The sequence below is a fragment of the Lissotriton helveticus genome, chromosome 12 (genome assembly GCF_964261635.1).
Source record: "Lissotriton helveticus chromosome 12, aLisHel1.1, whole genome shotgun sequence".
Lineage (NCBI taxonomy): Eukaryota > Metazoa > Chordata > Amphibia > Caudata > Salamandridae > Lissotriton > Lissotriton helveticus.
The window spans coordinates 612993531-613013305 of record NC_136073.1 but is presented as its reverse complement, the minus strand read 5'-3'; the positions used below and the strand labels follow the sequence as shown (position 1 = coordinate 613013305).

The window sequence follows — 19775 nt, the reverse complement described above, 5'->3', positions numbered from 1 at the left end:
GCCGAAAATGGCCAGAGGATCTGCAGTGTGGATCTGCATAGATAGCGCAGAAAAGAAGGAACTGAGTCAGGGGGATGGCTTATATGGACTGCAGTGATGTCACATTCAGGAAACGATATTGCTACAGAGTCACTCGATGCCCCCTACCGACACGCAAAGGTACTGCTGAAAAAATGTCCCTATCCAGTCTGGCACCTGGGGTGGATTCCAAGATGAGGAATCTGCAGCTAGATTTCTCCATCAGATAAGGGAAGTAGTACGTTTTTAACCATAGGCTTATGTGAATGTGTGCTGGCACCAACCGCCTGGGTCCTGACTGCACTCTGAATTGCTATGCATGAATAAGGGGAAATTACACAGATTCAAATATTTTGCAAAATACTATAATTAACGTGAGCTGGTTGCTTCTACCAGATCTTGTTCGAAGCGCCTGGGTTTTCCTCTCTCTATTCGAACTTGCAATAAAACTGTCTCCACAACTGTGAATGTTTTGTCTCTCATTTGCAGTACCAGATTTTGTACCTTCACAAACTGGGGGCTCATCCGGGATCCCCAAAGTCAATCCAGATGGATGCGAGTCCCGTAGTCCAAGGGGCAGGTTGAGGAGCCAACTGACTTAGAAGGGATTGTGTGTACCACAGTCACAGTCTGAGAAGATCACCAGAGCCTCGAGACAGGAGGTGGATCCCAGTTGGATTCTTCAGAACCTGTGATACAGGGTTGTCGAGAACTGGTAAGATGTATGATGGGTATCTGTATGATGAATGAATAATATGACTGATGTCTCCTAATGTAACACGATGATGTCTCACTGGCTAGAAGGGGGATAAGTAGAATTGTTGTCCTAACAATAGATCCCTTGTACCGCAGTGATACAAAAGGTTAGCAAGTATCGTTAACATGGGTAATTGTGTGTCTTAAGGTATGGATGAGACGCAGCCCTGTCCACGAGATGGGTCCCCTGCGTGGCAAATGATGACAAAACAAGAAATGGAGACTGATGTTTTGTACAAATGGCATGAATATAGCATAAGCATAAGTGTAACGTGGGAAAAAACGAAATCATGCTCTTTGGAGAAGCCCCCCTTTTATGGACACCTGATTGGTGGCCAACTGACTTGGGCTCTTATCCGTCGCCCAAGCTCACAGTTAAAAATCTGGGTATTCGCTTAGACCAAGCCCTCAGCCTGAAGGAGCATGTTGCCCAAACAGCTGGCTCCTGCTTTCATGTAATAGGCCTGCTCCGCCGAGTGTTCTCCCTGCTCCCGGATTCTACCCACAAAACTCTAGTCCAGGCACTGGTACTAAGTCGCCTGGACTATTGTAATGGCCTGCTGATTTCGGCTAGTGATGCCTCATTCAGCAGGTTGCAGGTGGTACAGAACACTGCAGCACGGCTGGTCCATAATGTTTCACCTCGGATCCCCTCCCACCCTCTCCTTGTAAAGCTGCATTGGCTCCCTGACCGCCAACGGATCGAATTTAAAACATGCTGCACTATCCACAAGGCACTGGTCAATCTGTGACCTCTTTACCTCTCTGAGAAATTTCTACTCTACGTACCTCCAAGATCCCTCCACTCAGGTGCTTAACACCTTCTGGTGGTACCTCGAGTAAGAAGGACTAGACTAGGAGGAAAAGCTCTCTCTTATCTTGGCCACCACCTTTGGAACGAGCTCCCCCTCCATCTTAGACAGTGTCCAGAACATCTGCCATTTAGAAATGTGCTTAAGACCTTCTTGTTCTGTGTTCGCTGATCCTACTGGAATCTGTTGCCTCCCCTCACAGTCTGCTTCAAGCGCAGAGATACCCCTTCGGGGTCGATTCTAGCGCTATATAAACAAATAAATAAATATAATAAATAAATAAGACGCAATGGTGCAGTTCCCAGTAGATGGGACCTTTGATTTCGAGATATTGGTATATTTACGAGAGTGTATGTGTAAATTGGAAAAGAAAAAAATAAGATTAGGATCTGAAGTTCTTAACAAATGGGAAAAATATGCTAGACAGAAACATATTAAATATTAAAGACCGAAAGGGCTAGGGCATATGATGAGGTTAAATGGAAAGAAAAGGGAGAAGAAATGTCTCGAAAAACATCCCAGAAACAACAAACATTTGCAATGCAATAGGTCTCGCATTTACGCAAGATTGAGCTATTGACATTGCAAATAACAAAGCCTTTTATTTTTGTTTTAGTTTTCAAAGCATAAATGAAATGGCATTTTTATTTACAATGCCAATAGCTTAACCTTGCGTAAATGCGAGACCTATTGCATTGCAAATGCTTGTTCTTAGGATAATTGTTGAAAAGATTGCTTACCTGTGGAGTAGGTACCAGTTGTACATCAAGTGCACTGGCACCAGAGTCTGAAGGTGGGAGCGGAGCCGCTCTGCCCTGAGCCAGCTGACGTTATTTTCGAGGTATCCTGTTTATTTATTTTTAACTCAAAGCATGTGTGGGCCCTGGCTCTGTGTTTACTCTTTGGGGAGAGGTGAAGAAAGAGGGATACCAATGGAGTAGAAGAAAAGGAATAAATAAAGAAGAGAGACCTAATAAACGAAAGAAAAGGAGAGGTTAAAAGAACTGAGAGGTGAGGAAAATGTAGATGTCAGAAGAGAAGGGAGGATGAAGAGAAGGATGACTCAGACAAAGAATAAAAAAAGAGATAGAGGAAGGGGACACAGAGAAGAGCATGAGATGAATAAGAAGAAAGGACAAGACAGGGCGGCGAGAACGAAAGGCCTCTAAGCATCATTGGTGTAGCTCTGATTTGTGCAGCAAGTGCTGTGCCACTGGAGTCAACCACACTTCATTTATACCAGTATTTAAACACCAACCTTTCGCATACATGCCACTAAACCCGATTCAGAAGGGAGGTTCGATTTCGAAACCAAAAATGGCATAACTCCAGCTGTCTCCTACCTCGAATTGCCTTGGCTTCAAAATAAGTCGATAAGGAAAATAAGTTCCCCCGGTTCTTTGGGAAAATCTGCCACTTTCCTGCTTGAAAATGTTGATGCCGGGGAACCAATCTCCTTCCTACCAATAGGGCTATGACACCCAGGCTGCGCCACTTGCCCTCTGCGCCTGAAACGTGTACATCTAGCTCACTGGTTCAACGACCCTCTCTCTCCCAGTGACAGCGCTTCAAGCAAGATTAGCGCGAGACAGAGATGGTCGTTAAACAAGGAAAGACATAAAGGGAAAGACAGAAATGGGGACCAGCTGGCAAGAAAATGGGAGGAGAGCGATGGGGGGAAATGTTAGAGGTGGTAAGGAGTGAGCAAAGTACCGTGGCAGAGAATATATGCAGAGAGGCAAGGATGTAGGTATGTGGAAATATTGATGGGGTGATAGGGAGGGATGTAAGGAAGGCGAATGAGGGAGTGAATGGATAAAGATGGGCAAAAAGACAGATAAAACTCCTCCTCTCGCCAGCACTCTGTCCGGATGGGGATACACCGGAAGGTGCGTACGGCAGGATGACTGAAGCCTCTGTGGAGAAGAGGTGAACCGCTAGGCCCCAGCGCTCTTTGTCTGGCCTGTCATTCTTTTCCATCTAAGGCGCCTCGTCGCCAACGCGAGTGGTTTGAGGTCAACTTGGGTGGCTTCAAGACCTAAACAAATCACTGAATAAAACAAGCCCTTGTGACGTAGCATGTAAGGATCAAGTGCACCCGCCGTAAGGCGTGCCTTTCTCTGCGTGTGGCGCATGCGTGGTATAGCAGACACTACTGCCGCCATGTACGGGCACTTGGACCCGCAGCGCTCCCCGTCCCGGGATTTTAACAGCATCGTCCAGATCTGCAGCGCCAATGTACAGATGATCAGTGGCAACAGTGAGCATGATGGCACAAAAGTACAATAACAGAGGGCTTCTAGCTTTTATACTGAGGTCACCCACCCTTCAAAGAACAAGACGGAGCATGCCACGCTTGGAGCGCGCGTGCGCATTAAAAAAAAAGTGAAAATAACATGAAGCTTGCGAGGACGGAAGGGGGACAGGAGATGTGCACACTGCGTGTCTGTACAGGCGTGTTCACGAGCTCCAATTGCCCTATGCGTGCCCATCTCCTGTCTCCCTTCCGAGGCAAGTCAGCAATAATAGATCTCCCTGGCGACAGCGCTTCGCGCTGCGTCGCCAGGTGCGAGACCTAAAAAGGGATGTTTACAGTATAGAAAATTATACCTATTGCTCCTTTGCAGGAGGAGAACAGTATGGTCCATGATTTATTACAACGTGGAGGCTAGGGTAGACCACTTCCATATCAGCACAGAGAGAATGACAAGCATATGCAGAAAGACAAGTAAAGTGATAAGGAGGATGACTCAAAAATGTCTAGGAATTTATCAGTGGAGGAAATACGTGAAGTGACCGAGTTTCCCACCAGGGTGCAGGATTGCACCACCAGAGAGTAAGATATTGTATTTCCAAGTGGCTTTAACACCTCCATGTGGCATTAGGCTGTGAGGATGTTGAACAATAATATATGGAGGGAATGAACAGCTTTTAGAGTCAAATTTCCGAATGAAGAAAAATGCCTGCTCTCCATGCCTCCAGATCATAGAGAAATAGTTAGGCATAGACATAGTTGTAACATTGGGATTGAAGATTTTATGGACTTTCTGTAAATGTTTTTATAGCTTTATTTTTTCTATTAAGATGTTAACATAACAAGGGGAGGAGGCAATACCACAAATGGGTCCCTTGAGAGAAGTACCTCCATACCACGTCCCCTGGACCAAGTCATAATTACCGTCCTTTTCCAAAGATGACCCAGATATTAGAGAAAAGCCTGAGGAGGGCGGAGAAGATATTTAGGATTGGGGAGCTGACATACAATGATATTGAACAAATGTTTTTGTGCATTTTATCCCAGATATGTGGTGAAAGTATAGATATGAGGAAAGAACTGACCCTGAACAAAATTGTGATAATGTACAGAACGTGCAGAATACTAGAGATGCAGATATGAGAAAAGTACCTAAAATATTATCAAGCTTACCCTCAAATTTATTGCTAAGGACACAACAAATAGTGTAAAAGGTTGAATTGTCAGAAATTGAGAAGTTGCAAGCAGATAAAAGACAAGAATACCTCCACTTTCTTTTCTAGATGACAAAAGAGTTTTGCAGTTCAGCAAGCATTATCCAGATGCCTGATTATACAAAGGATTTCCACCCATTTGTGCATGAACATGGGCGTGCCTGGGGGCCCTTACACTGTATCATAGAGACAAGTAGAGACCAGATGCATATTTTTCCACAACACTACATGCAGTAGCCAAGGGACTGCCGGCATGCTTGCGCGGAGTTATGGCCCCCACGGTTTTAAACCAAGCCGAGATTTTGACATTGGGACATTCTGTCTATGTACATGTGCTACATTCTGTAGACCTTCTGTTAGACAGGATGCAGATAAAACATCTGACCAACGCACAGTTAACACATTATGAACTTTGGTTATTTTGAAGCATCACAAAATAAAATGACAGACTTTTCACACACTCGTCCCAGGCATAGATCTTGGGTTTAATACATGGTTACTTTGCTCCTCACCACATCAAGCCAGTTTGGACCCAGCCAGATGCAAATCAGTCTTGACCCTGCTTTCCATGGGAACAGTCCAGGCCCAAACTGCCAGGCCAAGTCTTCCCCGGACCAGAAACAAGCATCCTGGGACTGGTTTTGGATATCACCCCTCATCAGCAGGCTAGCTTGAATCCAGTGGCACAGCGAGCAAGGGACCCATGTATGGGAATACCCTTATCCACTTCGGGTGCACATAGCAATTTCACAAAATGGAAATGATGGACGGAGTGTTGAAACTTAGCAAACACTCATACTCAGTCACAGATCTGGGTTTAATCCATTGTAATTTTGCTCTCCACGTCACCCCAGTTTGGATCCAGCCATACGCAAGTCAGTCTTGACCCTGCTCCCCATGGGAACAGCCCAGCCTGAACTGCCAGGCCAGTCCTCCCTGAGCCAGAAACAAGCATCCTGGGACCCGTTTCGGGGTGTCATCTCTCATCAGCCCGGCTAGCTTGAATCCAGTGGCAGAGAAAGCAAGATACCCATGTCTGGGCATTTTTCAAAGCAGGACAGGCAAATACGACATGTTCAACAGTCTGTGAATCATTATAACATAAGGTGCATATGCTCTCCTCCCAGGTTACCTTCTACCATGCATCTCCCACAGTTTTTAACGGCAAACAATTTACTCAACATAGAATTATACATCTTCTTGCTTTGTGTTCTAAATTCCAAGTCAGATAAATTTGAAGAACTGCTGCCCGACATGATTGAATGATGTTTTTAAATCGACATTTCGCTATACATACCTCCATATCTTTTTCCATGGAGCAGGTGTACATAGTATGTTTTAAATACATTTTAAGATGAACATAACTCATTTCCTGGATATCTTATTTAGTTAAAGAAACGAGCTGGAGTGTAGTTAAAATATTAGTTCAAAATAATCCAGTACTCATGGTAGATGCAAAACATTCCAAAGCAAATACTCCTTGAGGACTTTTCTCTAGCATGTAGTAAACAAGGGTGCCACGGAAATATAGTGGTCAGCCCTCTTACAGAATTGCTCTCTAGCATTAATTCCAACCATAAAGCTGCTATAGAGACCATAGAGTTAAAGGTGAAGATAGTACAAAGATTTCCGCTCTACCTTATGCATAAAATGTTATTGGTCACTAGTTATTGTCTATAAGACATATAAAAGTGAAAGGGGAATATTCATTTTATATACTGTTAAAAGGTAATTGAAATGCCTATGCCCTGTTCTCCAGAAAGTGTTTCTAGTGCATTTCCACGGGGCAGCGCCTTATTTTATATATGTGCAAGATGCTCAGTGTCACTCGTTTGCCCACATTATTCTACCAAGATAAGTGTAGGATTTTACCATTTTTAAGATGGAATTAAGTGACCAATTATATTTTATATTTATCCGACCCCCCTCATGACCTTAGTTTTATTTATATTTGCCTTCAGGAATTGAGTATGTGGGCGTCTCTGAAGACCCTTAGAGGTCAGGTCCAGCAAAACAATGTTGTCTACATAAAGGAGTGTGCCTAAAGGATAAAAGCCTAATTTTGGGGCATACTCAGCACATCTGGAAAATCCACCATGTACAGTGAAAAAAGGAAGGGGGCAACAGGCACCCCTGTTTAAAACCATTTATGGTACGGATTCTCAGTCATACCCCACCTGCCTCCTAACATAACATGGCACCAAGTTTCAGTATGAAAGAAAATAAATTCTCACAGCACTCAACTTCCTCCAGAGGGTCTGCCTGTCTACCCTGTCAAAAGCAGTTGATTAATCAATAAAAGCTGCATAGACTTCCCCCTTCGCTTCACATATGCCTACAGATTAACATGTACTGCAGTTATATTATCGAAAGTTGAATGGCTTGCTTTAAAGCCTGCCTGCTCCAGTGGTATGATACACTTTTCCTCTGTAACAAGAGGGAACAGGCAATTATGTATCACATCTCGTAGATTGAGAGAAGATGAAGTAACTGTACCCATGTATTCAGTTTGGCCAATGCCTCCTGACCCTCACTACCAATAGCAGAAGGAGAGCATATTTATTTTGTCTGGGGACTGAAAGCAAACCCTTGGCTGTGGTTGGGGGGGGGCTTGTTATTTGGGCCTAGTGCTCTCCAAATCATACACAATCCTAAAGTACATATCAGCAAATATCTGCTAAAAACAGTATGGAGGGAGAAGGGAAATAGATCAGACTGAGATCTCTGCTCAGAAGTTTGGTGATTTGACACTATGCTATAAGTAGCATGGAATTCTAGAAGAATAAGGCAATTAGGCCGCCTTCTGGAAGCAACAATAAATGAAACAAGTGCCCTAGCAAACGTTAACAGTAGAAATTGTAGCCATGAGGAAGGTAACGTTTCAAAATCGTATGGTGCTCGGTATGCTTCAGGCTGAAAAAGGGGGCATGTGTAAAATCATATGTACGGAATGCTGTACATTTATACTCGATCAGACTAATGCCCTCATTGAAGGATGAAACGATTATGCAAATGATGGCTGTTTGAAAAAACTGAACGACCCTTTTATCTGTTACTTGATAGCTACTTTTCTATGGGCATGTATAAAAAGGATGGCATGCTGTTGATTTAGTAATGTATTAGCTAGCAAGAGACTGTGGTGTATATAACAGACTCTTCGGGAAGGTTACGTGGGGGGCATATTGTATTATTTTTAATCTGATGTTTTTATAATAAATGTTTCCCTTTTCTGTCGGTCACTATGGGACAGAACAGAACTGTTTGGTCAATGGGAGAATTTTTGATTTGTAGATGATTTATGAATCTTATTAGTGTGTATGATCCCTGTGTTATGGAGGAGAGAATTGTTTGATTTGTAATTTTTAACCCGATTTGTACTTTTATGATCTATGTTTTTAAACGGATCGAATGAAGTGAAATGAATGAACGGACACCGATGGAGGGGGGGAGAGAGGAGAGGTGAGGTGTTCAAAGGGCAGATTGAAAAAGCAGATAAAAGGGCACCATTGAGAACAGTAACTATTTTGTATCACTTGCAGCAGTTTATTCTGGTCTTACCCTTTGTGAAATAAATCTTGCCTTAAGCTCCCTTCTGAAAAGTGAGAAAGTGTGTGTGTGCGTAGAGAACTGTTTTCTGTATTTGTGCTACATCCATTATGAGTTATCTGAACCTTTTAAAGGAAGCAGAACATTTTTAACTACAGGCTTATGTGAATATGAGCCGGTGCGAACCATCTGGGTGCAGACTGTGCTTTCTGACACGCTATGTATGAATAATGGGAAATTGCACAGCTTAAAATATTTTGTGAACGGCTATAAATAATGTGAACTGGTTGCATCCAGCAGAGCTGTTCGAAGCGCCTGGCTTCACATCTCTCATTTTAACTTGCAATCAAACAGTCTGCACGACTGACTATGTCTCTCCCATTTGAAGTACCATATTTTGTGTGTTCCCACAACCCACTAGGAGAGGTCCATTCTCTCTCTCGTCTTCCATCGTGGGGCACAGAGCGACGGCAATGTACATTTTATAAAACACTACAGGTGTAGCAAGAGCACAGGAGCAGCACCACTGCATGTCTCGCATAACTACAGCATGTAGAGGGAAGGAACAGCAGGGCATGGTTGCCAAACTACAACACAGAACGGGTAGAAAGAAACAGGAGAAATGCAAACTTCACGCACAGCTGCATACCCTTCTCAGACAAAAAAAGGTAGTAGAACTACAGATGTCTTAAACATATTTGTCATTTACTGCATATATAGCAGCACAACTGTTAATACGAGTTAAAACTCACCTTTTACATTAATGCTATACTTGCACTGGGGGCATATGACAGCATCCTGCATCCCTGGCAAAGGTAGGACTGAGCCACAATCTGGGCAAAAGTCAGACTCCGAAGTGAAAAGCGAGCAGTGGATATCCATATCTGCAAAAATAAATTAGAAGGAAACTTGGAAAGAGTTTTTCTGTCAATACCACATCAAAGCTGATACCCATGTTTAGTTACCTCTATTCTTAATAAGGTGAAAGTAGGGAGCCCTGGAGGCTGGTGCCTCCAATAGCTCGGTAACACTCAAGTAACATCAGGTTGTTGGGTGGCAGGGCTATACGTCTGCATTTCAATTGGACAGACCTCAGTCTGCCACAAATTCCTTAGTTTTCCATGCAGACAGTCCGTCTTATGATTGTTTTTAATAGGGGTGATTAAATGAACAGTAAAAGGTTCTCACTCAGCACTGTATAAGGCTTATGCAGTTACAATTCTAAGAATCTATAGGATTCATTTCTCATAAACATTAAGAAGGGAAACAAAATGTGTCTTTGGACAGCGCCCAATTTAGCTTGGGTGCGATTATTCGTCATAATTATAATAAAGGACATTGATGCCTAAAAAACAAAGAAATAAGATGTGTTATTTACTTTTGTGTTATTGATGTAAATATCCAGGGATGTGTCCCAACAGTGTTTTGTAAAACCATTTAGCCCAACTGTAAACAATCTCAATTTTAGGAAGTAAGGTAATAAATGAAGGACTGCTTATTTAAATATCAATCAATTAAAGCTTTAGTTCGATATAGAAAATATCTTAAAAGCACATAACAATTAGAATGCAATACATTTTTGGTTAAAAAAAACGCTTCATAAATAGTTAAAAAACGAAGATAAAAAGACATTAAACCATTTACAGCTTTGAGCATGATTTTAAAAGTAAATATTAAATTAAAACTATTCGGAAAAATAAAGAGTTAAACAAAATAAAAGTGCACCCCAGGACATAGGATATCTTTTTCCGCCACTTCAAATCAGAAAAGGAATATTTAAAACCAACAATTCAAAAATACAGACTACAAGGAAGCCACTCAATTTGCAAACCCAGCCCTGCAGTACAAAAATAAAACTGTTAACTCACTGGGCACACTGAGCATAGTCCTGTATTAGAATACTTCGATTGATAATGTTCTGCCTTATACATGGACTATTGTAGTTGAACACATTACAAATATGTTATATTTTAAATCTTTCATATTCAACAGCCTCTTTGCAACTTCCAAGAACGTAAATATTTGTAATGTCTGTTGCATGTTACCACTTCTTATTCAGCGAATCATTGCCTCTACACGGACCCCCAGTTTAGTCGGTCACAGAGCCATCTCTTACGCTCACAAAAGATAGCAAGACAAAAACATACAAGCATTTGCAATGCACTAGGCCTCGCAGTTGAGAGATTTTGAGCTAATGCCTTTTATTTATGTGTTTAGAAAACCTGCAATAATAAAAGGCCTTGTCATTTACATTACCAATAGGTCAAAGTTTTGAAAATGCAAGACCTATTGCATTGCAAATGCTTGTTTGCACTGTCATTATAGAATTAGTTGTCTGTTTTCCATTATATAGGATGAATCTCTTTAGGAGATTTGGACTGGTGTTGTAGTTCTTAATGATAATTTTGAGGCTGGTCTATATCGATTTGTTTCTAAATGTATAATTAAATCCTACGAAACTCAAATTTAATTGTCAAGTGGATTATTATGTGACCAAATTGGTTACACTGTATCATAAACGTGATTGTTTTCTCCCTCTTACCTCCTAAGCTGCCAAAGAGACAGACATCCGCTACCTACCACCATGGGAAACAATTTCCATGGTGTGGCCTACTTAGATTGAGAAGGCCCAGCGCCAACATAAGAGAACAAGGCTCAAAACGAATTCTTTCTGAAAAAGAAATCTAACCCAGTGGATAAGATACCCTTCAATTAAGGAAAAGTAAATACTAAGGGAAAGTAACTACAAGCATTCACGAGCCCAACTACTAACAAGTATTTGCAATGCAATAGGTCTCGCAGTTACATGAGTTTGAGCTATTGGCATTGTAAATGACAATGCCTTTTATTTATGTTTTGGTTTTTAGAGCCTAAGTGTGAGGCATTGTCATTTACAATGCCAATAGGTTAAACTCTTGGTAATGCGAGACCTATTGCATTCCAAATGCTTGTTTTGTTTATGAAGTTTTATATAGTACGAACTAGACCCAAAGGTATTGGAGCGCTTTATATGAGCATCAGTTGCGTTTCAACCAGAGAGATTCATTTGCAAAATGGAAGCTGCGCACATAAAGTTGAAAAAAAAGTGAAAGTACACATTTATTGTACTGTTGGAAAAAAGAAACGATAAATCGCTACTGGAGGCTTGGAGGTGCAGTTCTGCATGTCAGTCAAATTTCTTGTAGTGGGTGCAGTCTGTGTGCTGAACTACAGTACGCCGGGTGGGGAGAAATAAATCGATGCTGCTTTAGATGCACTCTAGGTGTTGGAAATGGATGATACTACAAAATCTTTTTCAGGCAGAGTCGACGTCTGGTGAAGCAGCGTCGCTGCAGAGCTTTTGATTACCTCTTGGCGCTCCTATGAAGAGTGGGAAGTACTACAAACTCCTGACCAGTGGCACAACTGTCTCTAAAACTATCACGCAGTGAAAGACTATGCTGGTTCTCACAGCCAATCGCAAACCCACACTTTGACTCTGCGTATACTGACCCAATGAACAAAAAACAATTCTGTCCCTAGTTGCAGTTACACAGCCTCTCTACAGGGACCTCGTTTTGCCACAACCAATACATTGTTTCCTTATACCTTACTGTGGCACCTCTACTTCTGGCTTTTGCTGGCGAGTAGTGGGGGCGGGTCAGGGGGTGTCATGTGAGTCCGGGGAACGCAGCAGTGCTGGATGGCACAGAGCGCATCCGATACAAAGAAATTGAAAGTACGGTATGCCGCGCTGTTAAAAAGTATGAAATAAATGTTTGTAAGCTCTTTTTGGTGATGTGTGCATAAGAAAACAAAAGTGTGGCCACCACTTTACATATTTAGCATGGTGTGCACGCTATTATTAAAGTGAATGCAGGCCTGACCCGCTGTCAACGATTAAAAACAATAAACAAAAGAAAAGCACGTCTGCCATTATCTAATCTGAGGTGGCTGCTTAAATAAAACCAGACCTAACAAAAAAAAGTACTGGCACAGACAACAGAACACGGTTGAGACGGGTAGAGTAGAGAGGGTAGTGTACTGTTAGGGTGGGCGGGCTAGGAGCCAGGTGTCCAGAGGGAGGAAACAGGTTATGATTGGACGCAGCGGCAGAGCCTTGGGTGTAAGGAAGATAAGAGGCTGGAACAGCAAAGCCGAGTGGGTGGAGGGAGTAAAGTGATTGAAACTATGGACGCAAAGTCTAGCGCGTGCGTCTGTGCGTGGTGGGGGGGTTCAGGGTTACAGGCATCAGATATACAGTGCAAGGCTACAGAGCACACTGGTGAAGCCGATAAGACGTGTGGCGCTGGGGAAGCGGGATCTGTGAGCAGGCACGGTGTTGTTTTTAAACAAGCCCGTCAGAGGTCCGTGAACTCTGTTGCTTCCGTCTTTTTTCTGCTGCACAATAAACATTGACGCGCGAGGAGCAAGTTGCGAGGCTGCGACTGAAAAAAGAATGTTGCTGACGTGTGCTGCCTGTGTGGGCATGAAGGCACCGTGAAAACGTGCAGAGAAAAAACAGCGAGTTAAGTAGCAAACAGTGAGCTAACTGACCTCTACAATACCGGCGTGGTCTACGGCTCACGCACTCCCTCGCGAAAGTGAAAGCGTGGGAGAGCGCGAGAACAGACGTGCGCGTTCACCGCCCATGTCTGCTAAAGCGCGCGTTCAAACCCATTGTCTGCAATGGGTTTTTAAGCTCGTGCACATCTACTGTCCCAATTCGCACCCTACACAGCGACAATAAGACTCGCTTCGCGAGCGCGAGGCGAGACCTAAAAATGTGCAGAGCTAACTCCTGCTTGTTTGTTTACATATTCTAAATATTTTTTCTGTAAGCGTCTTACCCCAATGTGGCACAAAATCCATTATTGGGATTATTAACCTTCATTTAAATCTTGCCGGATAGCTTGTGGCTTGATATGGTTGTTTCTGAAGCTGGGCACGTGGATTTAAAACTACATCAAACATGAATCCTTTCCCAAATTAAATTTTTTCCATTGTGCACAAGATTGTTTCGACAAATGAATTTACAATGGATTTTAATGAAGTACGGAGAAACGCAATTTAATCAATTAAGGACATATAATTTTAGTGTCCTGTATGTAAAGTGGTGAAGTGCAGGAGCTGGGCTTACAAAACATATTTTTTTAGACTGTTAGCAATTTAACCATTAAACAGTACCTCATTGGGCGTGGCCAAGATGGCGGCGTGATCGGACGTCTCCCTCCGATGCTCCCGCCGACAGTGCACAGGCTAACCGGCCGTAATCGCCTCCTCTGTCGGTGGGCCAGTTACCCGGGAGTCGGAGGAGCATAGCAGATCGAGCGAGCACCGGCTTGGTGGCTCCGGGCGCCCGGCAGCAGTTGAAGGGCCGGAGCAGCGACGGAGGCTGGTGGGGGAAGTGCCGCAATACGGGCGGTGCGCTGGAAACCCCGAGGTGCGGATTGGCACCTGACTGAGCGAAGACCAGGGAACAGGGGTGCCGTGCAGAGCTGCTGATACACGACCGCGGGAGTGGTGAGCAGCGGTCCCCTTCTGTCACCGCTGGAAGAGGGAGAGGCCCCTGTACTGGCTGCAGATGAGTCCCCCCTGCCATTTTGTGCAGGTACGGCAGCTACGTGGAAAGTAGTGGACGGACGGCGGACCCCCCCCCGGGTCCCTCCTTTGCGGCTGGCGGCTGGTGTCGCGGGCCAGTGCTATGTGGGGGCCTGCTTGGAAGACTTTGCGCTGCCTGAGTGACCTGCTAGCGCTTGACGGCGGGATGGAATGGTCCCCATGAAGTTGGAGTGAGCCGCCATCTTGCGGAGCCTGGAGCCAGAACGGCGCGGATTTTGTGGTGAGGTGGCTGGCCAGACGGAAGCAGAGCGTGAGGCCCGTGGGGCGCCAAGAGGAACCAAGGGTGCAAGAGCCCTCTCCCCACTATCCCCCTGGGAGGTCTCGGGGGACTGCCCCGGCTGCATGAGGCGAGTGTTGGCGCCGGGCCCTGGGAGGCTGGGGCGGACGGCCATGCCGGTGTGAGGACCTGGTGAGGGAGGCTGAAGCCGGGACTGCAGTGGTGCATGTTTATTTATTTATTTATTTAAAAAATTTATAGAGCGCGACTGTCACCTGGCAGGTATCCTGGCGCTGTTAGCTACTCCTGGGGTTTATTGGCGGGGGGGGGGAATGGATTATGGCTGACCTGTTTAGAGGGGTGAAGGAAAGAGCCATGTTTTGATTCGTTTCCTGAAGGGGAGGAGATGAGGGATGTGCTGGCCGAAGTACTGGGCCGGGGGAGGCTTCCCGGCCCTATTGCAGACAGGATGCTGTAGACCTGGGCTGCTGCAGAGGGATCTGGCTGGCTGCACGGAGCTGTGGTGGTGAAGGGAGGCGGAAGCCCAGATAAGCGCAGAGTGGCCTAGGGACATCTCTTGAGTCAGGACGAGCCTTTGTATCTACACCGCCTACCTGGTTACTCCAGGTGGGACCCTGCTTCCCTGCAAAGGAGAAGCCCCATAGACCTTGCTGGTCTAAACCTAAGCGAATATTCGATTCCTGCATGGGTTGCATTTGCCAAGGCCTGTTGACTCCAATCCGGAAGCCGACGCCGCCAACAGCGAAATCCTTCGTGGGACCGTCCGTATCCAGCTCCTGGTCGTCGTCGACGCCTTCTGGTCCACGTGGCTGCAGAGTCAAGCTTCACGACATCACCTGATTGCTTCGTGACATCGCCTGGTTCCTTCCTGGTCACTGGCTAGTGACCCAGACTCTGTCCCCTCTGCTTTCAGGTACTCTTCATCCTCGATCCGCCCTTGGATCCAACCGGACACTTCTCTCCTGGTCGCCTGTGGCATCTTTTTCCAAGGCTCCATAGGATTCAGCGACGAAACCCGACACTATGCACCCGCTTCCTGTGGGTGACGTAACGCGAGTACTCCGGTGCTCCTGTGGGTATTAATTATCCTAGTGTCCTAGTTTTCAGTGGCTTTCTCCTAGTACATCTGGAAGTGTCCTAAAAGAACTAGTTTCTAATTCTTTCGTTCCTATTCTAACTCTATGGTAACTCACGTGTGTGACTAGACACTGCACAAGCATCTCGTGGGCCTCCTGCTCCCTAACTCTTGTTAGTACAGCGTAGCCCCAGCGATTCCCTAGGCCTATCCTTTGTTCGTGACGTGGTTCTTATACCACTATTTTAGTATATGGTTTTACGTGCCCCTAGGGCCCTACTGTATATTGTGCAACTTACTGTATGATAATAAAGTTTCTTGTTATGTGCTTTAGCCTCTGACCTCATAAAGAGTTCAGAGGGGTTGTGTTTATAATAAATACATATATATTTTATATATAACCTGTGTGGTGTCCTTTCATTTGGTATTCAAGCGGTTACATATGGTAAAACAGCTGGCTTCACATGCTCTCTGAAGTTCTAGCCTAAGACTGCTTTGTCGATGCTACCACTAGGATAGCTGGTCTATAAGGTTGACTTTACAACCATCACCATAAGGGTTGTTTGGACTGGTACAGGGTGCCCACTAGAATAGTGGACATCACATATCAGGCCAACGTCTCACACTCAGTTAAAACCAAGGAAATTAGGACAAACAATAACTCCAATAGCTGGGAGTTTGACGTGTCTTTACCCAGAAGAGCTCAGTAATTGGGTCAAAGAGTTAACTAAAGCTGATGTACAGCCTAAAATTGTAAATGTGAGTCAATTAAAAGTAGATTTGGAAGAAATGATTATGGGGACAATAAGTCCAGATAGGTTGGGAACTTACAATGACGAAGAGTTCTTGTTTTTGTGCAAAAGTATTACTTGTAGAGCAAATAACTTCCACAAACAATTGTCAGAAGTGGCGAGTGAATTTGGAATTGATGTTCAAAAATCAAAGGCGTTACAGAAAATGTACCGTATGGCTTTTACTGATAAAGATTTAGGGAGCTTGAATACGGCAGGAAAAAGATTGCAGATAAAAGAATTTGTGAATATCTTGAAGAAATGGTGAACAATAGAAAAATTGAGAATTAAATGGTTGAAAAAGAAGGAAGAAGCCAGTGGAAAGGGAATGTCTATGTTTCCACTAAAAGAAATTAAACAGACAGAAAAGAGTTTGTCCTATGAAAGAATTCCCAGGTGGAGGATACGTCCCTGTACCTTGGACTAGACAGATATATTGTCGTTCACCAATGATTTTCCTAAGTTACGAGAGAAACCGGTTGAGTGGTATAAGCAAGTTGATCGATCTGTGATGGTTTCCAAAGTATTACTGAAAGATTTGGATAGCTTATTTGAAATAGTAATTCCTGCTGATTTGTGGATAGATTGTAAGATTACTGTTGATTGGCCAAAAGATGAGTATCCAAGAGATGCAAAAACAGGTGCCCCATCTGAAGAGGTGATGAAAAAGTATCAAGTCATTATCTTTTTAAAGGGAAAGATCAGTCCAAAGGAAACAGATTGGGTTAAAATTGATAGAACAACTCAAGAGCCTAAGGAGTCTGTTCATGCCTGTTATGAGAGGCTGTTACAGGTGTTTAAACAGTATAGTTGGTTTGAGAATATTGTAGATCAAGATATGGGACATTTAGATATTGATTTATATATGGATTGAGACCCAAAATCAGCCATGATACAACAACATATGGTATGTTGGCAAAGCAAATCGATCAACGAGATTCTAAGATATGCCAAATATTGCAGCGACGACATTGAATCTCGTCTTACAAAGTTAAAGGAGAAGATGATCAGGACACAAGTGAAATTGGCAGAAAAACAAGAAACTAATAATGTTACACAAAAGCAGGGTAGGAGTGGACATGCAAACAATGACATTCGTGGGAAGTTTAAAATGAGTAAAGAAGAGGCTAAAAAGAAATATCCTGGTCATGCTTGCGGAAAGTTGGGGCACTGGAATAACGAGTGTAGACCTGTACATAAGGGTAACGGAGTAAATCAACATTTGAATCCACTGGTGCAGAGTGATGTGACTAGGCAGCAGAAACAGGTAGTTACGCTCCAGTTACAGGTGCCCCAACCGCCTATACCTCCTAACGTGAATTCTCGCATGCAGATGTACAGTGCAAATTCGGGATTTCAAGGAGAAGAGCAGTTTGGAAAGAGTCCATTAGTTACTCAGTATTTGGGGCATGGCAGTGAGCGTGAGTTGGATATGTCACAGTGACGGTGCCTGAGGGGGGAGGCAGAATGAGTACTTGCCGCATCTTTAGCGGTAGATCAGTCAGGTCCATTTATTGATGGAAAGGTAGAAGGAAAAACTATCACCTTCTTATTGGACACTGATGCTATCCGTTCCACTGTAAGAGCAGCGGAAATACCAAACCAACCCCTCTCGGGAGAAACTATCCAAGTTGTAGGCGTTGCATACAAACACTTAGAACTCCTGTCACAGCCCCGATAGAAGATCACATTGGAAATGTTAGAGACATGCATCGGTTTGTGGTGTGTGATACCAGTCTGGTGAATCTCTTGGGCAGGGATTTGTTATGCAAAATAAATTGCACTATTTATTGTACACCGGATGGTGTTGCAATAATGACACAGGATGGGGATGGCGAATACAAAATAATGATGGCCCAACGAGAATCAGAAGTAAGTGAATTAGATTCACTACTGACAGAGGAAGATTTTCCAGAAGAGTTAAAAGGCACAGTGAGATCAGATGTATGGGATTTTACAGGAAGGGAGATTGGATTAATGAGAAATGTGGACCCCATTCAGGTGATAGTGAAGGATGGAGCTGTGTACTCCAATACCCCTCAGTACAAAATGAGTCCAGAAGTAATTGCTTGAGTCACGCCTGCGATTGATCAGATGACTGAACAAGGAATTCTGAAAGAAGTATAGAGCAGTACTTGTAATTCACCCATTATTGGTATCAAAAAGCCTAACGGAAAGTATAGAATAGTACAGGATTTGAGAAAGGTGAATAAAATTGCTGTGCCATGTTGCCTAGTGGTACTGAACCCTGCTGTAATGTTATTCAAGATTCCAGGTGATGCTGAATGGTATACAGTCATTGATTTATGTCAGGCATTCTTTTCTATTCCTTTGCATCCGGATAGCCAATATTTATTTGCTTTCCAGTTTGGCAATTGTGTTTTGGCATGGTGCCGAGTTCCTCACGGTTGTACTGAAAGTCCCTCAATCTTTAATCAGATCTTAAAAAAAGATTTGGAAACACTAAAACTGCCCAGAAATTCTGTCTTGGTCCAATACATTGATGACCTATTACTGGAATATAAAACACAAGAAGCATGTGTAACTGATTCCATTGCTTTATTAACCATTTAGCTGAAGGAGGACACAAAGATTCCCCATCAAAGTTACAGTACTGTAGACAGGAAGTTCAGTACTTAGGCCATAAGATTGAAATGGGGTCTAAGGAAAGTGACACCAGAAAGAATCATTACAATCAAGAAAATGTATCAACACCGAAATCAGAAAGAAGTCAGGATGTTTTTGGGAATGGTTGGATATTGCAGACAGTGGCTATGTGGCTTTTCGTTGATTGCAAAACCTCTGCAAAGGTTGACCCGAAAGGATGTGAAGGACCTGATTGTATTGGATGAAGAGAATATGGAGTCTTTCAATCGATTGCGAAACAGTCTTTGTCAAGCACCTGTGTTGGGAATGCCAGATTATTCTAAAGAGTTTGCATTGTACTGTTGTGAAAGGGATGGATGTGCCCTTGCGGTCCTAACTCAGTAACATGGAATGGCAAGACGTCTAGTAGCTTATTTTTCCACTACTCTGGACTCTGTTGCCGTCGCATTACCTGGTTGTTTAAAAGCAGTAGCAGCCACTTGTGTACGCTTGGAACAGAGTGACTCAATTGTGATGGGTTACCCAGTGAAGGTCTATGTGCCTCACTATGTTGAGATACTTCTAACTGGTACTCATACTCAACATATGACAAATAGTAGGCTGACTAAATATGAGAGAATGATCCTAGGTGCTGAAAATGTGAAAGTGATAAGATGCACTACTGTGAATCCTGTCACTTTATTGCAAAATTCAAGATGTGAAGAGGTGAGAGAAGAAGCAGAACATGACTGTTTGGAAGTGACAGAGCTTTGCACTAAGCCCAGCCCAGATATTTCAGATCAACCGTTGGAGGAATCAGACTGTGAATTGTTTGTGGCCGGATCATGTATGAGGAATGCTAAGGGTGAATTGTGTGCTGGTTA

At 43.7% G+C, this 19775-nt stretch overlaps 1 protein-coding gene across 3 annotated transcripts in view; it reads right to left on the bottom strand.

Annotated features, from left to right (window-relative positions):
* The window catches only part of POLR1H (RNA polymerase I subunit H), a 326787-nt gene that overhangs the window by 281886 nt on the left and 25126 nt on the right, over positions 1–19775 (bottom strand). For all 3 annotated transcript variants that reach the window (XM_078669200.1, XM_078669197.1, XM_078669198.1), the window contains one exon: positions 9353–9484. In XM_078669200.1, coding sequence (XP_078525326.1) covers positions 9353–9482 — 130 coding nt within the window. In that variant the 5' untranslated portion in view covers positions 9483–9484. The remainder of the gene's footprint in view (positions 1–9352; positions 9485–19775) is intronic.